This window comes from Battus philenor, unplaced genomic scaffold (assembly GCF_028537555.1).
Source record: "Battus philenor isolate CCGP_79_NKW_IND1 unplaced genomic scaffold, ilBatPhil1.0.hap1 SCAF_14, whole genome shotgun sequence".
NCBI classification, from domain to species: Eukaryota; Metazoa; Arthropoda; class Insecta; order Lepidoptera; family Papilionidae; genus Battus; species Battus philenor.
In genome coordinates this window covers 13,281,574-13,302,950 of record NW_027181676.1, presented here as the reverse complement: position 1 = coordinate 13,302,950, position 21,377 = coordinate 13,281,574, and the positions used below count along the sequence as shown (strand labels likewise).

Here is a 21,377-nt window from a genome sequence, read left to right as displayed (position 1 = left end):
ATGACAATAAGACATTCAGTAATGTGTTGCCAGCAGCATGTATTTAATGTCATTTAAATTCAAAGATGTTCGAAATTTAATAATATTTTAAACTAATCTTCTGTTTTTACTATTATTAAAATTTACACATAAATTAATAATAACATTTCCTTTTTAACATATAAAAAACATAAGTTACATATATGTTTTTTACATGTTAAAAATATATAAAATATTGAATAAATTTTAAGTTGTAATAACAATTAAAATCAAATAGAAAGCTCTCCCAAGTAGCCCGAGAACGTTGTCTAGATTGGGTAAATTTGAGATAATCTAATACTTTCAAACATAAACGAGGTATCCTGTAAGAAATGCCATGTCACGCCATACAGTTGATTGAAAATAGAAACAAAAAAAAATATTCAAGTAAAGATAGAAACATAAGTCGTATACACAAGAGAAGTCTTTACGTATCTAGAGATCTTTATAGAAATTACCTAATTAAAATATTTTACTGAATTTACATAAATTAATTAGTTTATACTATTAAATGGAAGTAAAATGCCGATAATTACAGTTTTTAATTATTAAAAGGATTTATTTTTTATGACTTCTTAAAATGGTAGTGTATATTCAAAATATTATAATGACTTAAATATAGTATACAAATTCTAATAACGCATTTTAATAACATTACTCACTCTTTCGAAATGCGATTAATAATGACAATAGAAATTCATTTCAAGTTGACGCGTAACAAAAATTCCACACGGGTCATACTTTCAGAAATAACAACATAATTTAGATATGAGCGAATAATTAAAATTTTAATAAATAATTATGCATTACAACGAACCATACCGAATTATAGTTATGCTAAATCGTTATTGCTATATTTGATTATTAAAAAATCTAATTGCATACTCAGGAGTTATAGTTTCATAATTTCATATATTTTTCCTATCACATTTGTTTAAACTAATTTCCAATAATGTGATATTAAATTCTTAATTAACGACTTAGTTGCAGAAACAGAAGTAACTCCTATACCAAAGTTAATATTTGTTCTTATTAAAATGTACATTAAAATATATCATTGTATCTCTATAACATACGATAACAATCTAAATAATAATTGTATTTTTTCGCTGGACAGAGTTATTACAGTGTTCCTTCAACCGAATAAGCAAATGATTGTGGGCGACCTTTGCTGGCTGCTGCTTTAATAGTTGGCGAGGACTACCCGTTGAACTGTATACAAATTAAAAGTTATTTTAGTCTTCACGAGACACAGGTGATGAGAAATACGGTACAAATTGAGTTTTTCTAAAACCACCGCTAGCTTAGAAACAAATCTAATGGATGAAAAAATTAGGATAAACGCTAATAATCAATATAAATGCACCTTTTACCGAGATAATTTGTGCATTTTCCGAAATTAGTTCATTTCGGTCAATATAGCATAATATATTAAAAAAATATATTAAGCCATAATAGCATGTTATATATAGCATTATTACAATTGTTAAATTATACGATACATGTTCACATCACTATTCAGGGATGCGTCGAATGAATGAACGGTGATTCAGTAAATTTGTTCGTTCCCTTTTAATATCAAGTTTGCTATCAACCGATTCATAATAAATCTACGATTTGTGAGAAGCGGATACTTTAAATCTTCTGCATTTATTGTAAAATACACTTCATTTGCTGAGTTTAAATATTATACTATTATCCTGTGTTTACACTCGAGGTAAGTTTTGAGTTTTTAATTTTGTTTCCTCAAACAATAATAATCTAACGTCCTTCAAGGATTTAGATTAGATTTTCTTTGTTTGTATTATCGATGTTATTCTTCGAGTTCGCTGCGCAGTTATAAACAGAACAGGTTTTGTACTTTCTTTTCTTAATGTTGCTAAGAAATTGTAATAAATTGAGATTGAATTAATCATAACAAAATATTGTATTATTTACCGTACTAATTATTTTTAATTGTATTAGATAAACATCTTTCAATATTTTGCTCTAGTCATATATTATTTATTTACACTTTCCAATTGTTCAGATATAATATAACCTTTAAAATCGACATACAAAAACATATTCATAAATTAAATAACTACCTATTTAGTTTCATGTTCTATTTTCTGAGATAATATTTTTTTTTACCGTTAGCCTTTAAAAACAGTAATCTTATATTATTTTCATCACAATTAGGAATAATAGCGTTTTATGAAAAACAAACTTTTTTTTAAATTACTAAACGAATGTTTTTTTTTAAATAATTAGTTTTATATTAATAGCTAATAGCTCCTTTTAACGATTTTATTTTTTAGTACTTTTATATGAGTAAAGTAGTGTTAACGGCTATTATTACTTTAAATCGGTAAACAAAAGCTTCTTCCCGAACTTCAGAAATTAAATCGATCTTGATTAGTACCATCAATTATCTTTATTTAGAAATGCTACTCGTTATAACGAAGTAGCATTAAAATAGTATTGACTGTAATGTTATTTTTTGTTTATTTTTAAATTTCGATTTACCATAGAGGTCCTCTTCCGATATTCGTGGCATCGTTTTTTGATTTGGCAGTGTTTTTCATCAGGATAGCCATCTGTTTGAAGCTTTGGTCTCCATACTCCTCTGTATGTTTTCCGAAGAGGCTTATTGGTAACAACGCGGCCAGTTTATCGGTGTTCTATAGCCAGCTTTTTAGAGAGTGTGGGTCGTTACATGAATTAATTTCTCCAGATCCTTTCTTTCATCTTCAAGACGGACGGTCTTCCAACATCGAACAATCTACCAGCATTGTTGTTTCCAGCTAGATATAACTTAGGAGACTTCAATTCTAGGGTGAATAGTCATCATTAACATCAGGTGAGACAGATCAATTGCTTTATCCAAAACCAATGAAAAAATTTACCGATAAAGCACATTTTTATGACTTTCATTTATCTATATCCGATGTCCTCGTACTTCATTTCTGACAATAACAATTGGCTATATAGTACACCTGATAAAGATGACTTCAGTTCTAAAGTGCAGGCGCGGCTTAACCTATAGTGCAGGGTGTGTGTTGCACACGGGCGCCTCCGTCTCAGGGCGCCCCCTGAGACAGCTAAGAGCATCGTCTTGGACCGTCATGTTCGCTTAGTTTCGCAACAGAGATGTGTTACAGACATAATAACAATGAGTGTTATTCTGCCGTCATAAGAAGAAAGGCCGTAACTATTATCATACTGTACGCTATACCTACTTATAAAATAGCTTGTTGGAATATGAAAAAACTTTCTTGTACGACGGAAAAGTTAATAGTTTTAGCCGGAGGGGGGGTTTGGCCTAGGGGCGCCAGGGTTTCATTGCACACGGGCGCTACACGAGCCAGAGCCGCCCCTGCTACTTCTTCTTTCTCACCAGAACAGTTCAGCTTAGGCTTTCGGAGAATCGCTCCTTACAAATATAATCCGAAAATCGATACGGTCTTTGAATCGAAACAGCATTAAAATCGATATTTTGATAAATAATTCGAATAATTTTAAAATTGGAATAACGTGTTCTTCACAACGAAGTCCGTTAACCCTTTCTTTACCAGCGCCGGAGTGAGCCGGCATCCACCTTGTAATGTGGGCTTATATGTAGATCCCTGTTTTAAGATTAATCACAGCCAAATAAATTACTAACAATTATCCTAACTTCTATTTTTCTTATCTTTAAACATGTTAACACAAATGAGAAAATTCGAACATCTGTTTACTGTCATGCAATGTGAACACTTTGCGGCGCACATGGTTCAGTAGTGCACTTCGGTGGAACGTACTGCGGTAAGGAAAGGGTTAATGACGATATTTGACTACCTAAAAATTATCGATAATTTTTTCATTATCAATGTGTCAGGAGATAGACGTCCACAGCAAGACGTAGACTTACCCCCAAAGATCCCCAAGATGACCCCGTATCGCTCGACATCATCATGCGCTGCCTGTATCTATCGACTTCCCCTAACCTTGACTATCGTGGCCTTTCCACTTCGCGTCTACATAATTCAAATACACCAATACCTCGCTTTGCGTCGTTTCATTTTGTGTTTTTTTCAAAGTTGCGTCGCTGCTTAATTAGTACTAACTTGCACTGTGCGTCGTTAAATTTTCGATGTTGCGTTATTTTGGGTTCGAGACTTAAATTTTTTTAAAAATGGCAACACTGGTTTCTAATTGCTCCGTGCCATCAAAACTCGGGGATTCCCTTTCTAAATAAAAATCAACGCAATTTAAATAGTTTTATTTTCACTTTGTTTTGCTAATTTTGGAGTTCAGTTTCAATAACGTAGTGTGTTGTAATATAGTGCGTTGTGCTTTTTTAAAAAAGAGAATAACAAATTTATACAAGTTTTTACGTGCTGTTTCTGGTTACAAAAAAGGTTAATAATATTCCAATTATTTATTGGCAGAGTTATATTATTTTTGTTTTATAAATTTTTACTTCGTTCAATTTTCTTTTTAAAAATCAGTATTTTCGTGACCCTGGAACCTATGTTCGATCTTTACATGGTTTGCTATAGAAAATCTTAATACACTTTGCGGCGTTTCAATTTGCGTCGTGTTTTATTGGAACGTAAATACGACGTAAAGTGAGGTATTGGTGTACTATAAGAAAGACACAAGACTCAGACGTAAATATTATTGTATAGAAATGTTTACAATATATTGTCAAGGTTATATATAACGATACGTTTAAATTTAAACACGCAAATCGTGCGATATCTCATTCATTTTCCTCTATCTATACAGGCTGTTTATAATATAGCAAACGTGTATATATATGCAAATAAATAAAATTGTTGTGTCTGTTTGTAATAATAAAATAACCGATTTTACTAAATACAAATGAATATATATACTGTACATATATCAAAATCAATTTTTTTTTGTCTGTCTGTTTTTTTTTCGGATATTCTCTGAAATGGCTGAACCGAATTTGACTTAACTCATACCGGCAGGTAGCCGATGTGATAGGAGTAGCTTAGGCCATTTTTATATTAGAAAAATTCTTAAACAAAAAAATTAAACTATTTTTTTGTTAATTCCTATGCGAAGTCGCGGGTATATCTAGTAAATATGTAACAGGTTAATATAAGAAATATTTTTAATGTCATAAGATGTAATATTGAACTTTGTTATGATTAATGTCATATAAATATGCACTAGAGCAGGGCTTCTTAAACTATGGGTCGCGACCCCAAACGGGGTCGCGTGGCAAAATTCAGGTGTCGAGGGATTTTAATGTCAAACTAATATACATACAATTTTATAATTTTTTGTGCAATTTTAAATTTTAGATTTTTGTATGTTTTAAAACGAATTCTAAAACTGTATATTTTCATATGTATATGCATATTGTTACATAGTAAATAAATCATCAAAAAAAATATTTTTTTTATATTTGTATGGGGTCGTTAAGAAACTTGCAATCATATATGGGGTCGTGAATGACAAAAGTTTAAGAAGCCCTGCACTAGAGGTTTACGAGGGATGCCTCGGGTGTTGCTATCTAAAGGGAGTTCCTTTAAGGCCATGGATACTATAAAATTATAGTAAAGAAAAAAGTGAGTCGATTGCTACTCGGTAAAACTGGTTTGGTGGGAGTGGCTCTTAACCTCCGTCATCGGAATATGGCAGTGGTAGTCCAGCGGTAGGGGACTGAGACTTCCATTCGTAAGTCCAAGTTCTCAGAGGATTAGTAGCATCGTCCTCTGCGTACCATATCGCACTAAGATCGCCAACCCGCCTGTCAAGCGAGGCGATGACACTATATCCCTCACAGATATTCTTGGGGAGGCCTTGCAGTGGGCAACTATGGGCTTAAAAGATGGATGATTCCCACATGTATAGATCATAATAAAAAAAACACGGAACTCAAAACAGATGACGGCTGGAGTCGACAGCGCAATGTAAGACATTCATCAATAAGCTTGACATTTGTTAAGTTCTTCGTAATACAACATACAGCCTTTCTACAGGTTTTATAGCTTACTAGCTGATCCCGCAAACGTTGTTTTGCAAAAAAAAAAAATTTTAATTTTCAATTTAAAAATAAGGGTTGATCGTAGAGGGGTGAAAATTTAGGGTTGTATGTATTTTTGTATGTTGTATTATAAAAAAAAAAACAAAAAATTTCGTCAAAAAAATAAAAATAAAATTTTTAAGGGTGAACAACCCTTATCACTAAGGGGTATGAAAAATAGATAGTAGCCGATTCTCAGACCTACTAAATACGCATATAAAATTTGGTAAAAATCGGTCAAGCCGTTTCAGAGGAGTTCAAGTTCGAACACCGTGACACGAGAATTTTATATATTAGATTTCCATCAGCCAGATGATGTTAAAACTACAAGTCAAGTTAGATATACTGACTTGCATTGAATTACTATTTCTGCCCTCTCCTTTTTAGGGGGCCCTTGACTCTAGTCACTCCTCGCGTTCACTGAAGCGATCTAATGAAGCCCTCTTACAAATCCGGTAACATAAGCGAGTCCTCGGGTTTTTCTATTTTAAAAGTGAAGAGCTAGATGTCCTCTGCGCCCACTTTACACGCTACCTGAAAATGACACTTGGACAGCAGTGATAGTTCATTCATCTGCTAGGACTTGATAATACCAGATGCATTAAACATATAATCTTATTACAGATCTACCATGAGGGCATTGTTCGTGCTTCTTTGCGTAGTGGCAGCAGCCAGCGCTGTCTCCTTCTTCGATCTGATCAAGGAAGAATGGATTGCATTTAAGGTAATAATAGAATGTAATAGAAAATCATTCCTCAGAGTGATCTGTGCCGAAAGCTATTTTAACACAACAATCCAATAATATTAACATAAAACTGTAACTTTTTGATAAAATGACTTCTTTGATTTACTAACCTAAGAATTGTACAATTAAATATGCATTGCAATTGTAATTCCGTGAAAGATATAAAATAATACCTAATATAACACATTAGACATTCGAACATTTTCGTATAACGCGTTATGTGCATATCACTAGTTTAAATAATGTGTAGGCGTACGAGAAATGATGAATTAAAGAAGTCATTACATATTTCATCATCATCATTCCAGCCTATATTAACTGCAAGGCGTAGGCCAAAGATGGCCTAGATAATTTTGCGCTGCCGTATCTTAACTATGTGCTCAATCCACGTAAAGAGAAGCCTATTCAAGCCTTCTACCGGCTCGTGATTGTCAATCCAGAACCTTTTCACCCCCAAACAGCCTCCGGTTGCATGTTAAAAGAAATATAGTTTCAAGGCTGCATGCCAACATGCAAGCTTATGTCCAACAGTGGACGTCGTTTTGCGTGTTCATGAAATATGAAGTCAAAAATAACCGCGTTATAGGTTAACACTTGTTACAAGAATGACGTGAAATCGCAGAAATAACTTCACTGCCAGTGTCTTGAATATGGGAGCCAGTCAGAGGCCAACTATATTTATTGTTCTTTTTAGTTTAGAAGGATTCAAATGTTTAAATAATTTCTATTTGCATAATTAACGTAATTAAAATAAAAAAAGGGTAAATAAAAACATCACGCACCGGCGCGAGACCGGCACTGCGAAAGGAATTCTCTCTATCAGTGCCGCGTTTCATGGCACGCGTCGGACCCTTTCCTGTGCTCATATTGCAGCCAACCTATTTAGAATGTTCAAGAGCAGTGCTGACTCATATAAGTTGGTCGATAAGCGTCACGCGCCGGCAGCGAAGTTGTTAATACAAGTTATAAAAGTAAGTGAAGTAATATGGTAACAACTTGTTATGGCCCTCCTAACAGATGGAGCACCAAAAACAGTACGACAGCGAAGTGGAGGATAAATTCCGTATGAAGATATACGCCGAGAACAAACACAAGATCGCCAAGCACAACCAGAAGTTCGCCCAGGGTCAAGCTAGCTTCCGCCTCAAGCAGAACAAGTATGGCGACATGCTGCACCATGAGTTCGTCCACACCATGAACGGATTCAACAAGACAACCAAGTGAGTTTATCTATAATATTAACCCTTCTATATGTCTCCCAAAAATTCTAAATATATTTACAGTAAAAACTCTTTATTCGATAAACACGCCATGAATAATAATTTATTTAAAACAAAAAAAAATCAATAGAAGCAATTATGAAAAAAACTGACAGGTTTTTTTTGACGTTTCTCAGAACAGGGCGTGTTTGGAACCCATGTAACTTTGAGATGAAGAAAGGATAAAGGTGTCTTAAAAGTGGAGTTCAATCATCAGATTACACACATATATATATATATATATATATGTATGTATATAGGTGGTTGATTCGATTCCTGGGATAGTCTTCTTTGCCATTGCTCACAAACAAGCTTCTGGAAGATGCCAATAGAATACCATAGTGCGATCGTCTACCTGTAAGCGTGGTGATTATGATATGTCTGCCATACATATCTTTGGGAGAGACTAATGCCTTGAAGTGGGCATTTACGGACTAAAAAAATTAACATTGAAATGAACAGAGACAGCCTAAAACCTAAAACTACCGAAGCTCTAGGACTCCCTGGAGGGGGGGAGGGTTAGGATCGGATTGCTACATACGACAGTTTCATCGGATTAAGAGGCCATTGTATGACAAGGATTATATATATATGTATTTTGGGGATCGAAAAGTAATGCCGCTTTCTTAAGTTAAATTCACACGACTACATTTTTAATGAGTTTCTATTTCTAATAAACAATATATTCACATTCGTTATCAACAACCTTTTGTCATCTAGTATACAAATCAATGTAGGAGCGGTAACAAATCAATCGGTTTTTCTGTAAAAATATGTCGCTAGAAATGACATTATTTTCCGATTTCGCTAATTATATGATACTATTATTTACATTTTTCTAATTCCATTTATTGTTTTAAAATCATTATGAAACTTTAAATACATATTTACTCTACTCATATCATACAAAATGGAGCAATAACAATTTATTGCCATAATTGAAAAGAAATCTATTTTTTTAATGTACAATGTTGCCAGTAATAAAAAATAATTACATTATCGAACGAACCCGGTAATGAATCCGTCCAACGCCCCGCTCGTAATGCGTAAAATACAATTGCGAATAATAATTGACCTCATTATGATAACGCTTATCAGTGATTTATTGAAACGTATGACTTTAACAGACATCGCGTTTGACCTTAGGGCTTGTGAACTTCGTACTTATTATTGGTTATTTATACATCCGAAGAACTCGTGGTATGTTAAAAATAGAAATGGTCATTTTATTTTTAGCTGAGTGTACCTGCGCACGCGTTCCTGTGTTATATACCTAATTAAAAATCTAAAAAAATGGCAATTTTTGCACCAAAAACGTACCCGCGGATATACCTAATAATTTACGAATTTTTTACGGCAATATTAATAAACAATCCATACATCGATATGGTTTTTTAATCTGTGAAAGTCAGACATAAAGTTAATTATTTATATAATACTAAATGATCCCGCAAACGTTGTTTTGCAAAAAAATTAAAGTTTTTAATTAACAAATGTAAGATAAGGGTTGATCGAAGAGGGGTGAAAATTTAGGGTTGTATGTATTTTTGTATGTTGTATCATAAAAACAAAAAATTTCGTGAAAAAAATAAATTTTAAGGGTGAACAACCCTTATCACTTAGGGGTATGAAAAATAGATAGTAGCCGATTCTCAGACATACTGAATACGCATGTAAAATTTGGTAAAAATCGGTCAAGCCGTTTCGGAGGAGTTCAAGTTCGAACACCGTGACACGAGAATTCTATATATTAGATATATGATCATTTATTTAGAGCTGAGTGTACCTGTACACGCGTTCCGGTGTTATGAGTTGTCAATATATGTGGCTGCAACATTACTAAAATCAATGGCTTCAGAAATCATAAATACCGTGATGATAATGTAATAATATATAGCATTTACGAAATTCGAATTACTACAAGTAAAAAATAATTATTTGTACTGCAAAAAGCTGCTGGTCTATCGCATTTCAATTGAAAAAAAAAACAATGTAACATTTCAGAGCATTCAGCTTTATACAGGATGATCGTAAATAAATGTATATGGTTTTACACCTATAATTAATCACCTCTAGGTATCATCAAGACAGCATTGTTATATCACTTGATTGAAAATATGAACACAATAAAAAACATATTACTAATACGTCTTAATATTTCAAAGTTTTCCGGCTTCTTAATGCTATTAAGGTTTATAATATATATACGTGTGTATATATATATATATATATATATATATATATATATTTATATATGTGTGTGTGTGTGTGTGTATACTTAAGTTTTATTATATAGTGTCCTATATAATAATGTCTAGACAAAATCAATGTCAAGGTCATATCTTTCTTACATCATCATCGCTAAAGCCATTTTTGGTGATCAAAAATTTTTGTGATGTCACATGGTGTATAGAATTTATTTACTTGAATAGCAGTGATCTTAAAAAATACATGTAAAATCTAAAGCGGTGGCATATGCCCAGCAGTGGGCGTTCTTTGTCTGAAATGATGTATTTAGACACATGTATGATAGGATTATATCTTATTATCATGTATCTCTGTCCATCATCTCATTCGTCTTCCTCGCTTTCCGATTCATAATCATCATTACAGAACCTGTATGTCTGTATTCCTTTTTAATTCAATGTGTTCTTAATTTACAATGTATTTTTAAAATACGAAATGTTTTTTTTATTTGCGTCATTGTGGGGGGGATGTCTTATATCATCATGATAAACACAAGACTCTCCCAAAAATGGATACAATGACCAGTCTTACTGGTTTCCAGCGACCTTGACTATGTCGTCAGTCTACTTAGCAAGGTGGGTTTTTTGGTATCGGGGGTATATCTGGATAAACACTAGATACCCTGCCCCCTGGGGAAAGGACAGAGTTATGTGGGATTCCTACCCACTTTTGGCCTTTCAGTGGTCATCTTCGGTACCCTTGGGGGAATTGCTGTATCTCGTTCGGAATTTTCAGCTATCCCTGAAGAGAAGTCCCGGGAGGAAGTTGTGCTTCTCGTGGCATCCTTGTTGTACGCACATAAGACCACTTCGTGTTGCTTCACTACTCAGGTTGTCACTGAGTGGACGATGAAGACCTCCATCCTGAACGCCCGCGAATCCAATGTCCTATTCGAGTGAACCCAGGCTAAAGTGTTAACTTAAAAGTGTTACTAAAGCTAGCGGAGTACCTGCCCACGTCGCGTGTACCAGCTTGTGGTCGCCACTATAAAACCTTTATTACATGTACTTTAGGTAACCTTACTTAATTCCTGATTATCTGAAGTTTGATCAACAAGTAAAGGAACTTTAGGCCGTTTGAATATAAATACCATATATAAGACTACAGTGGTTGTTTTATTACAGACACAACAAGGGACTATACGGCAAGGGTGTGGAGGTTGTTGGAGCCACCTTCATCTCGCCAGCCAACGTGCAGGTGCCGGACCAGGTGGACTGGCGCAAGAATGGTGCCGTCACAGATATCAAGGACCAGGGCAAGTGTGGATCCTGCTGGTCTTTCAGCGCTGTGAGTACCGTACATTGTTATATCTTATGTGTGACGTGGAAAAACGTTTATTTAATTATTAAAACAATTTGTACGCGGAAAATGAATAATTCGCCTACGCGCGGTTGCGCATCGAACCATGGCTCAAATCCGACTCCCCGAGAACTCCAACGGCCGCGGGCGCACGTGCTGCGTCTTGGCTACCTGCCAAGAGCAAGCAAGAGCGCGTATCGTGCACGCCGTGCGAGTGAGCGAGACGAGTGGGCGAGACGAACAAAAGGTTAAGCGATGTGACGACGTCCGCGGGAACTTTCACATATGGCGGCTTTTTATATAGCAATATTATTACATATGTTTATTGATGTATTTTGGTCCAGGGTAGAGGTAGGTGAACATTCCATTTAAAAAGATATCTTCTGTTTTATGTCCAGTACATTGTTGCTCAAGTGGCATTTATAAATCTCGTCAGTGTAAATCAGCAGAGTGCAGAGGGTGATTACAATTAACCGTTAATAGCCTAGAGTGTCAATTTTGATACCAATCTTTTAAACCCAATGTTCACATTACTATTAGTTTTTTTTTATATGTTGGCTGTACGAATTTTACTGTTGTATAATATTATTTGCAACGAAATAAAAAAAAATCTATTTCTCCCTTCATCTAGACCCTCAAGCAAACACAGTAATATTAAAAAAAATCACTTTCGTAAATCAGGCTATTAAGGCTTAAACCTTTTTTAAGGTATCGAAGCTCAACAAGCTCGTTAGAGAGCCTCGGCTCGGACCGGATTGAGCTTCTCTCTCTCTCTCTCTCTCTCTCCTATAGTTTTTATATTTGATAATTTTCAACGATACTTAAAATTGTTCAGTGGCATCTCCCCGGTAGAACTGAGACATGTGATCGTATGTCGCGAGTTCGATTTCCGGAATTCCGGATTGCCACCGCTCACAAACTAGTTTCCAAGGATTGGCATCAGCGTCCCTATGCGTAACATATCCCACTGCGATCGCCACCCATCGCCAACCCATCTACCAAGCGTACCAATTATGGTATTACCCACATAGACATCTTTGGTGGCGGTAAAAACTAAACTAGGTACATACCGCTGGGAGGCCAATGTTCAGCTGTGGGCATCCTAAGGCTGAAGTATTAATGATAATCTTATCCTTCCGAGGACTTTTAAGTCATGTCAATCCAAATATTTCTTGTTAGTTTTGTCAGTTGCACTTCCGCGCACACTATAGCAGGTATCTTCAATATAGTCTACAAAAACATATTTGGAATTAATCAAATTTGTACTCTATTGTTACTAAAACAGGACTTACTATACAACTTTACAAGTACGCAAAGCAAGCGAGGCTAAAACTTGTTTTGAAATTTTTTATCAAGATAATTGCAGACCGAAGCAATCACGTCAGTTTATGTAAAAACATTCAACGATCATTTCTGTTGAAGAATACAAGGAAAATAACTGAAATATTTATACCGAACACAATAAGCCGTAAAACTAACAAAATACATTCTTTATTTAACTACCGATAACATATTTGACGCTTCGAGCAGTATTAACACTAATCATACCAGTACTTACTAGGTACCTATTTCTACCATAGCGTGTCAAATGACCCGACTTTATATTTCATGCTTGAATGTATGAAATATGGTTGTTTGGATGGAAATAATTAAATTGAATAGTAATAAGGAAGAAAAAGAAAAAAGTATAACAATTGCAGATAGATTTCTAAGGAAAAGTCAATAAAAATGTACAAATCAAAAAGATGATACGTGTATTTTCAATGCTAAGTTCAAAATAGGTCATTTGACCCATTATGGTATGTTTAGTGTTAATGACATTTTTAAATATGTCAACATTATTAACTGTCAATTATCATTTCCGGAATAATATTCTAAAATTCCGTAATTTAAAACACATGCCTAAATTATATAAACGTTCGACACAAATTTCCGAAAAAAAAATACCTATCACTAAATATCTAGTTAGTGTTGCGTCCACGTTCAGTTTTTCCTGGCCACTGCGATCACAATACTTTTTAATTTTAAATAATTATAGCGCATTCGAATTAGAATTCCGTTTGAAATTCGAACGCCATTAGTCATGTAGATGCTGCCATCTTTTACGGGACGAAATTATAAATTGTAATAATGCGTAAAAATATAAAAACTCCACTCTTTAAACCTCCTGTATAATGAAGTACTGCTTGAGAACACATCTGTTCCTACTTCGAGGTGATTGTCACATGTTAGCGAGTGGAGGTTGACGAGTGTGATAAGAGTCAGTGGTGATCGAATAAGGTGATTTACAATTTCGACATGAACACGATTGAACACGAAAGTTGCCAGTTTATCAGCATATTGGAGAGTGCAATCGGACAAGACATACGATTTCGCACTAAGCGTTTTGCTAATACTTTTAAACTGTGAACAGTCAAGGAGTGAAACAACCTTTATCGGCATTTCCAGACAATTGTAACTAAGAAGTCTTCAAGACAAGAGTGAGTAGGTTTCTTCTGGGCAAACATCGAAATCCTCATATCGTTTATAATCAGGCGAGACAGAACAAATGCTTCGCCTATAAAGGATATAAAAAAACTATGGTAGATCAAATGGCGTCCAAATTCAAATCATTGTTCGAATTACATTCGAAATTTGAATTCGAACGCGCAAAAATTCTATATTAAAAAAATGTAACCGCAGTGGCCAGCGATACGGAGCGTCAACACTATATGAGTAATAAATTATTTGTTCATAATAGGTATATTGAAGCAAATGTGACTAATATTGATGAGTAATTACAAAAACCAGACTGCAGTATCAAATCCACGTGCAATGGAAATTAGATACAGCAACATTTAAGCCAGATCATCCGCATTTATATTGAACTGAAACATATATAACAGTATATATCACAAATATATTTACAGTACCCGGCGATAAACATATTTAGATACTTTAAAAACGCAATGATTTTAAATATTATTATTATTAAATATTATTTATTATTCACCTCTTTAAATATTCTACATCTCTTTTTTGTATATTTCTTTAAGTAATTTACACTACCCGGCGATAAATATTGCACATCGACTTTAAGAAAGAGATTATTGGCTAATTTGAGCTTCGTAAAGCACTATCTCTGTCTCACACTATACCGACCTATTCGACGTTTTGTCAGTCGTATTTCGTGCGACAGAGATAACGAACTATATAAAAATAATAATATATGTCTATATTGATATTAACATACATATATATACAAATATGTTTGGTTATATTTGTATAAGCTTTAAAAGGATGAATGTATAGTTTAAAAAAAAAAAACTATAATTACAGACCCCCTGTATAAAGTGATTTTGAAATATATAACATTTATATTTTTTATATTACATTTATAAACCTATATATACCCTATAGGGGGGATAGTTTTTTTTAAACTATACATTCATCCTTTTAAAGCTTTTACAAATATAACCAAACATCCTGTATACGATTAAAAATAATTTAAATATATTAATATTGTATGAACAACATCTATGTAGGCGTACGTGTAAATCGAACCTATAAAAAAGAAAAAAAATTAACCGATGTCGATCATTACGAATTTCACAAAATACATTACTTGTTTAGAGAGGCATTTCCGCTTGGTGTTTACGTTCCGAGCACGTAATAGATCGTTACAGTGGACTTTATGACGTGACTAAAATTGCTATCGCAGGTGAAATGTTTATAGATATTTCATGTTTTTTTTTATAAAACTCTAATTTGTATCGCTAGTGTTTTTTTTTTTCGCTTTTACTAAACGCAGACAGTTGTCGTTATTTGATACGGATCTTTCTTCTCCTAAGTGCGAATCACAACAACGTTTTATCATTATTTACAATATTTTTATGGGTAAATACAGCTAAAATTTATACATATAAACAATACAATTTGTAAGTTTTACTCAATTATACATTAGTTGGTACATTATTTTATTTCAAGTCGCTGCCCAAGCGCTACAGACCGTTAAATGCCTTGAGGTTTAGGACAATGTGCCGGAAAAACTCATCAAAAAATTCCAAGTCCGGTAAGTTGAAATGTTCAGGAGTTCTTGATGTTTAGAAGTTTAGTTGTAAATCTTTATATAACAATTTTTTACAGTTACCAAAGTTAGATAAGTAGGTTGCCAAACAGTACGACTTTTGGGGGTCATAGACTAAAAATAAAATATCTTTTTAATCTGTATACGTTTGCCCGGGGTTATCAAAACCTTAGAACCATTTTTGATGGTGACTTTTGTCTTTTCATTTACAAATTCGAACTTAAGACCGCAGGGGGAAAATATTTATTTTCTATGGTTATTTTCGTTTGTCTATGGTTCTCAATATTCTTGAATTGCCAAGGCATATGCCTCTTCTTCTACCGAATTTGACTATGTCATCAATCTGCCTATTATGTAATAATATATATTCCGCACAATACTATAACAGTTATAAGTTATATTATTTCCATCAAATAACTGAAATAACGGATTGTCTTATGATATCGTCACGTTACATATATGGTGGCGCTAGTTTCGCGTCGCGGCGACTGTTCTGGCTGAATGTTATTCGGTGCGACCTTTTGTCAAGTTCGTTGACATCCGTCGAATGTTTCTTACACTTTGTTTACGGTGTTTGAGTACAGACGCGAACAAAAGAGTTTTTTGTACTCGCAAATCGATTTCTCGTTTCTCTTACATATGTAGATATAATTTGATTATTGTAAAAAATAATCTAACATTCCGTAAAGAAATTTAAACAACAAAAATATTAAGAATTAAATTATTATTGTTATAATATCACTAATAAAGACATTAATTAATCATAAAATGTTTAATTAATAACTCGTTGCGCCCTAAGTCAATTGACTATCTGTGCTAGTAATCACGCGGACATATAGTATATGTACATGTACATATATGTATATATATATATATATATATATATATTATTTCACACGCATACATATGTGAAGGTAATTAATGGTAAAATGTATAATAAGTATTGTAAAATTAAAAAGAGAGAAATATATACTTCTGGTGGCCGGGCGCCATCAGCTCATGATTTGCCCGAGTGGCCTCTTGTCTTAATAAGTCTGTGCAATCTATGCAACCATGCTATAGAATAACGTAATTTGAACATAATTATAATAAAAAAAAAACTTACATTTTTATTCTTACAAAAACAAAATAAATTTTCTAAATATTTATGACATATATGCACGAGCATATGGTAGCGGCTTGGATAGCGCTTCCACTAAACTAATTAATAGGTTGCAGTGAAAGACAAGTCATTGTGACCATTTTCGAGTGAAACCTGTGCCAAGCTGTGTGAGATCTATCGGCTGAGTAAGAAATGGACCAATATTTAGCCACTTCCGCACATGCAGTGGTAGTCGTGCAATCAAATGCACCGCCCGCCAGCCCGCTGATAAATGCGCATGCGGCAAACAATGCGAATCACACAACCGCCACCATCAAATCACTCAACACGTGTTTCACCACTCCACGGGGCATCTTCAGGAGCTATGTTACACCGATTAGTGCCAAACACAGAGTCTATCGGCTGTTATGATGATGACGATGAATATGTATGAAGGTAGACTTCCCACTAAGTAAACTAGGTAGAAGTAACTGAATCCGGGCAGTGAAAGACCGACTGTGCAGTTTCAAAGTCTTCTCTTGTTTGACTTCAGTCTGACAATCAGTTAGTTTTATTATTTATTTATTTTCCACCAGACGGGAGCTCTAGAGGGTCAACACTTCCGTAAGGCTGGGTTCCTTACGTCGCTGTCAGAGCAGAACCTGATCGACTGCTCGTCAGCATACGGAAACAACGGCTGCAACGGCGGTCTTATGGACAACGCCTTCAAGTACATCAAAGACAACCACGGCATCGACACGGAGAAGAGTTATCCTTATGAAGGCATCGATGATAAGTGCAGGTTAGTTCAGTATCTTTTTAAATGTCCCTGCTGTTGGGAAACTCGCACAATCCCCTGTCTTAGGCATGCAGCGACAATTTTTCAAATAAACCTATCCCCCGATTTACACGATACTTGTTTTACACGGTTTCGCTTTTACACGGTTTTCCAAATAAGTTTTTTTTTTTATCGCATTCTACTAAATGCTACTGTGATTGAACACGTGTGCTGTGTACACATTTCACGGGGAATCCCGAGCTTATGTGCTGACTTGCTGCACACGCACAATGTGTCTGTATTTCTTCGCATAAAATTAAAGTTTTATCTACGGAAAATTGTATTTGAGTGAAAGTTTCATAGTTTCAGAAAGTTTTTATTTCTGTGTACACCTAAAAATACTGAAAAAAATCACAACTGTTAAATAGCAAAATTATGCATTTTCTGCAAGCTTTTCGATTTACACGGTTTTAACTTGAAAATTTTTAATTTTCGATTTACACGTTTTTCTCAGGAACGTATCTACCGTGTATATCGGGTGATAGCTGTAATCGATTCACTTTTGTATTTTATTTCCTGGCTTATCGTCCTTCTTAATTTCTCTCACTCGCTTCTAGTTCCTTTTCATTCGATTAATATTCATACATCACCTCTTTTACTTCACCATTTCTTCCTGGACTGCTTTATATATTTTTTTATTTTATTAATTTGCTCATCTGTATTTTTTAACAATTCTGCTTTACAATTTTTAAAGGCTAGAATACATATAAATACATTCATGATAATAAACAAAAAATTATAATGGGCGGTCTTATCATACGACACAATCTCTTAAAGACAACCATAGTATGGTAGAGAAGTAAATAGGCAGTTAGCGTTTTAAAAAAAATTATTATCTGTTATTATTATAACTTATATTTATTGCTTATTTGTTATCTCAGAATTTTCTTTATCTTTTCCGACTAGTATCCTTCTTTCCAGGACTACTTTCTTGATTGATTTAGTATAGGCAACGCAATACCGGTGATCATGGCTATCTTTGCTAGATATCTTCCTTGCAGTTGGCGCCTAACAGCAGACTTGATGATTAATGCATATACTTTAGTAGATGAAATCAAAATATAAATGTGATATTCAGATACAATCCGAAGAACTCCGGTGCGGAAGACGTGGGTTTCGTCGACATCCCGCAAGGTGACGAGGAGAAGTTGAAGGAGGCCGTGGCAACCGTGGGCCCCGTGTCCGTGGCCATCGACGCGTCGCAGGACAGCTTCCAGTTCTACTCCGACGGCGTCTACTACGACGAGAACTGCTCCTCCACCAATCTGGATCATGGGGTGAGAAAACCAACTTTTTCTCCTCTTAATTTAAATTTAGTGTAATGAACTTATTTAAATATAAATGAAGTTGCATTTATATTGTAAACACGATAATATCTATTAGACCAGTGATTCCCAAAGTGGTCTATATCGACCCCTAGGGGTCTATGACAACCTGCAAGGGGTCTACGTAAGCGAAAAAAAATTTGGGGGTCCATGAAATGAAAATGGGGGTTCACGATAGTGGATCTCAACACATACACTGATAGCACCTATTTACTTACATCATACTATCTTATAGTATCAAAACATTTACATTATTTATAAAAGTACCTATGAAGTAAAAAATGTATTATATATGTCTATAAAATTGTGTAAGTTGTAGGATGTTGGTTCGCTTTGTGGTCGCAATACATTTTGAACTCGTAAAAACCTAATAAATGTATAAATTAACATGTGTTTTTACTTTAAGTTTTTAACACTAAACTTCACTACAGTTAGAAATTTACAGGAAATCAATATTAGGTAAGTAGGGGGTCTACCCAACACAGAAAAACATAGCAAGGGGTCTACGACACAAAAGTTTGGGGAACTCTGTCTTAGACAATCAATCTGTGAACTTTATAGATTGAGGTCTAAGTTGGTCTCTATATAGTGTGATTGATTATAAGTGTAAATTTAAAAGCTTAAAATCAAAATAAATATATAACTTATGTCTTTTCAATTGATGAATAATTTGTTTTTATTTCGGATCAGTATATATTATATTAAAATATTTTTTTATAATCTGTACTATTTACAAGCTTTACTATCAGAAGTTATGGGCCAGTGATATTATACAGGATGATTGGACGTAGATATAAAAGCTTGAGAGCATTACACTAATCATCCTGTAGTTTACACTTTATATTGTTACTCCGTATATAAGTATACAAATAACATGGATATAATTCAATTCTCAGGTACTGGTGGTGGGATACGGAACCGACGAGACTGGCGGAGACTACTGGCTGGTGAAGAACTCATGGGGCCGTTCCTGGGGTGACATGGGATATATCAAGATGGCGCGCAACCGTAACAACCACTGTGGTATCGCCAGTGCAGCATCCTACCCGCTCGTCTGAGCATCGAATCTACGACGGACTATATTCGAGAACCATTTCAATAGACAAATCTATCTCAAAACTATTTCGGTCAATTTTAATTTTACTAATATCTACAACCCTAATTTAATATTTGTATTTAATGTGCGCTCAACTCTTTTTTTTACACGACTTTGAAATAGCGTAGTTCACCAATGATAATGAATACATCTTTTACACGAATTTGGAAAAAGCCAGTTCACCAAAAAGAAAAAGAACATCTTTTACACGAGTTTGAAATAACCTAGTTCACCAATAAGAATGAATACATCTTTTACACGAACTTGAAAAAACCCAGTTTACTAATAAGAATGAATACATTTTTACACGAGTTTGAAATAACGCTGTTCACCATTAAGAATGAATAGATTTGTTTTACACGGCTTTGTAAAAAAGCTTTTCACCATTAAGAACGAAATAATGATCTACAATTTTGACAATGTAATATTGAATATATACAATATATTTTCGTTTCATAAATGCCACGGGTTTCCAAATATCGACCTTATAAAAAAAGAGTTAAATGGATTATATATAAATGTAAGATATATAATGTTTTTATACTATGATAAGCGTTAAAACCAAGAATAAGTTAATAGTATATTATGTAAAAAATATATTTTTAAAATGTCGTTAAAGACAGCTTAATCATTCCTATACTCAAACTAAATATAACCAACATTTATTTCACTTAGAATTAAAGGACATATAAAACCATAAAATTTCATTATCATGTACAATATTTTTTTAGAATTATTTAAAAATGTCAATTATTCAAGATTTTTCTATCATGTCCGATTATAAACACCCCCTGTAAGGCATAAATCTCCCCCAAAAATCATCACGTTGCAACCCTAGCGCTGCCTTCGACAGTATATCGTCAGACATTTTTAATTTTGATTAAAAAACATATGGAAGGCTTCAATAGATGACATATAAATGTACAATTGTTTTCGAAAAGCCTACTCATAATTAGATATATCTATCCTCTCACTCATTTGCATACTGGAATCTTTTAAATACAAAAGTGAATTCCATAGTAAGCCAACACAACTTAGATAAATATATATTGAAATAATTTTAAAACAAACCTATGTAAATAACTAAGAAATTACTTCTTTTGAAACACTTGCAATGGCTTTCATGTTATTTTTAAATATAGATAAGCTATTACTTTTCATCACAACGCAATAAACAACTATAATCCCTCTATAACGCGGTACTATATATATAACAGATGTTACCCCATAACGCGTCTTTTCTGTACTGTGAGATTTATTTTAAATCTGTGCAATGCATCAATTGTATTGTGAAATAATCGATTTTTTATTATAATAATCGATTATTTTATAAAAAAAACAATTGTGTACAAACAATAATTATTCATCAAGCGTTATA

The 21,377-nt window shown here is 33.9% G+C and overlaps 1 protein-coding gene across 1 annotated transcript; it reads left to right on the top strand.

Moving 5' to 3' along the window:
* Positions 1 to 6,648: 6,648 nt before the first annotated feature.
* Positions 6,649 to 20,282, top strand: CtsL1 (cathepsin L). Its single transcript, XM_068761217.1, has 6 exons — positions 6,649 to 6,767; positions 7,806 to 8,008; positions 11,419 to 11,581; positions 17,337 to 17,542; positions 18,657 to 18,855; positions 19,800 to 20,282. The coding sequence occupies exons 1-6, from the start codon at positions 6,675 to 6,677 to the stop codon at positions 19,959 to 19,961; spliced, it is 1,026 nt and encodes a 341-aa protein (XP_068617318.1). The 5' UTR covers positions 6,649 to 6,674; the 3' UTR covers positions 19,962 to 20,282.
* Positions 20,283 to 21,377: the final 1,095 nt, after the last annotated feature.

What these genes read in the sequence shown, in the direction of transcription:
- CtsL1 (XM_068761217.1), top strand. Translation starts at nt 6,675, where the DNA reads ATGAGGGCATTGTTCGTGCTTCTTTGCGTAGTGGCAGCAGCCAGCGCT. An exon ending in GGATTCAACAAGACAACCAA is followed by an intron (nt 8,009 to 11,418) that starts GTGAGTTTATCT and finishes GTTTTATTACAG; the next exon opens with ACACAACAAGGGACTATACG. An exon ending in CCTGCTGGTCTTTCAGCGCT is followed by an intron (nt 11,582 to 17,336) that starts GTGAGTACCGTA and finishes ATTTTCCACCAG; the next exon opens with ACGGGAGCTCTAGAGGGTCA.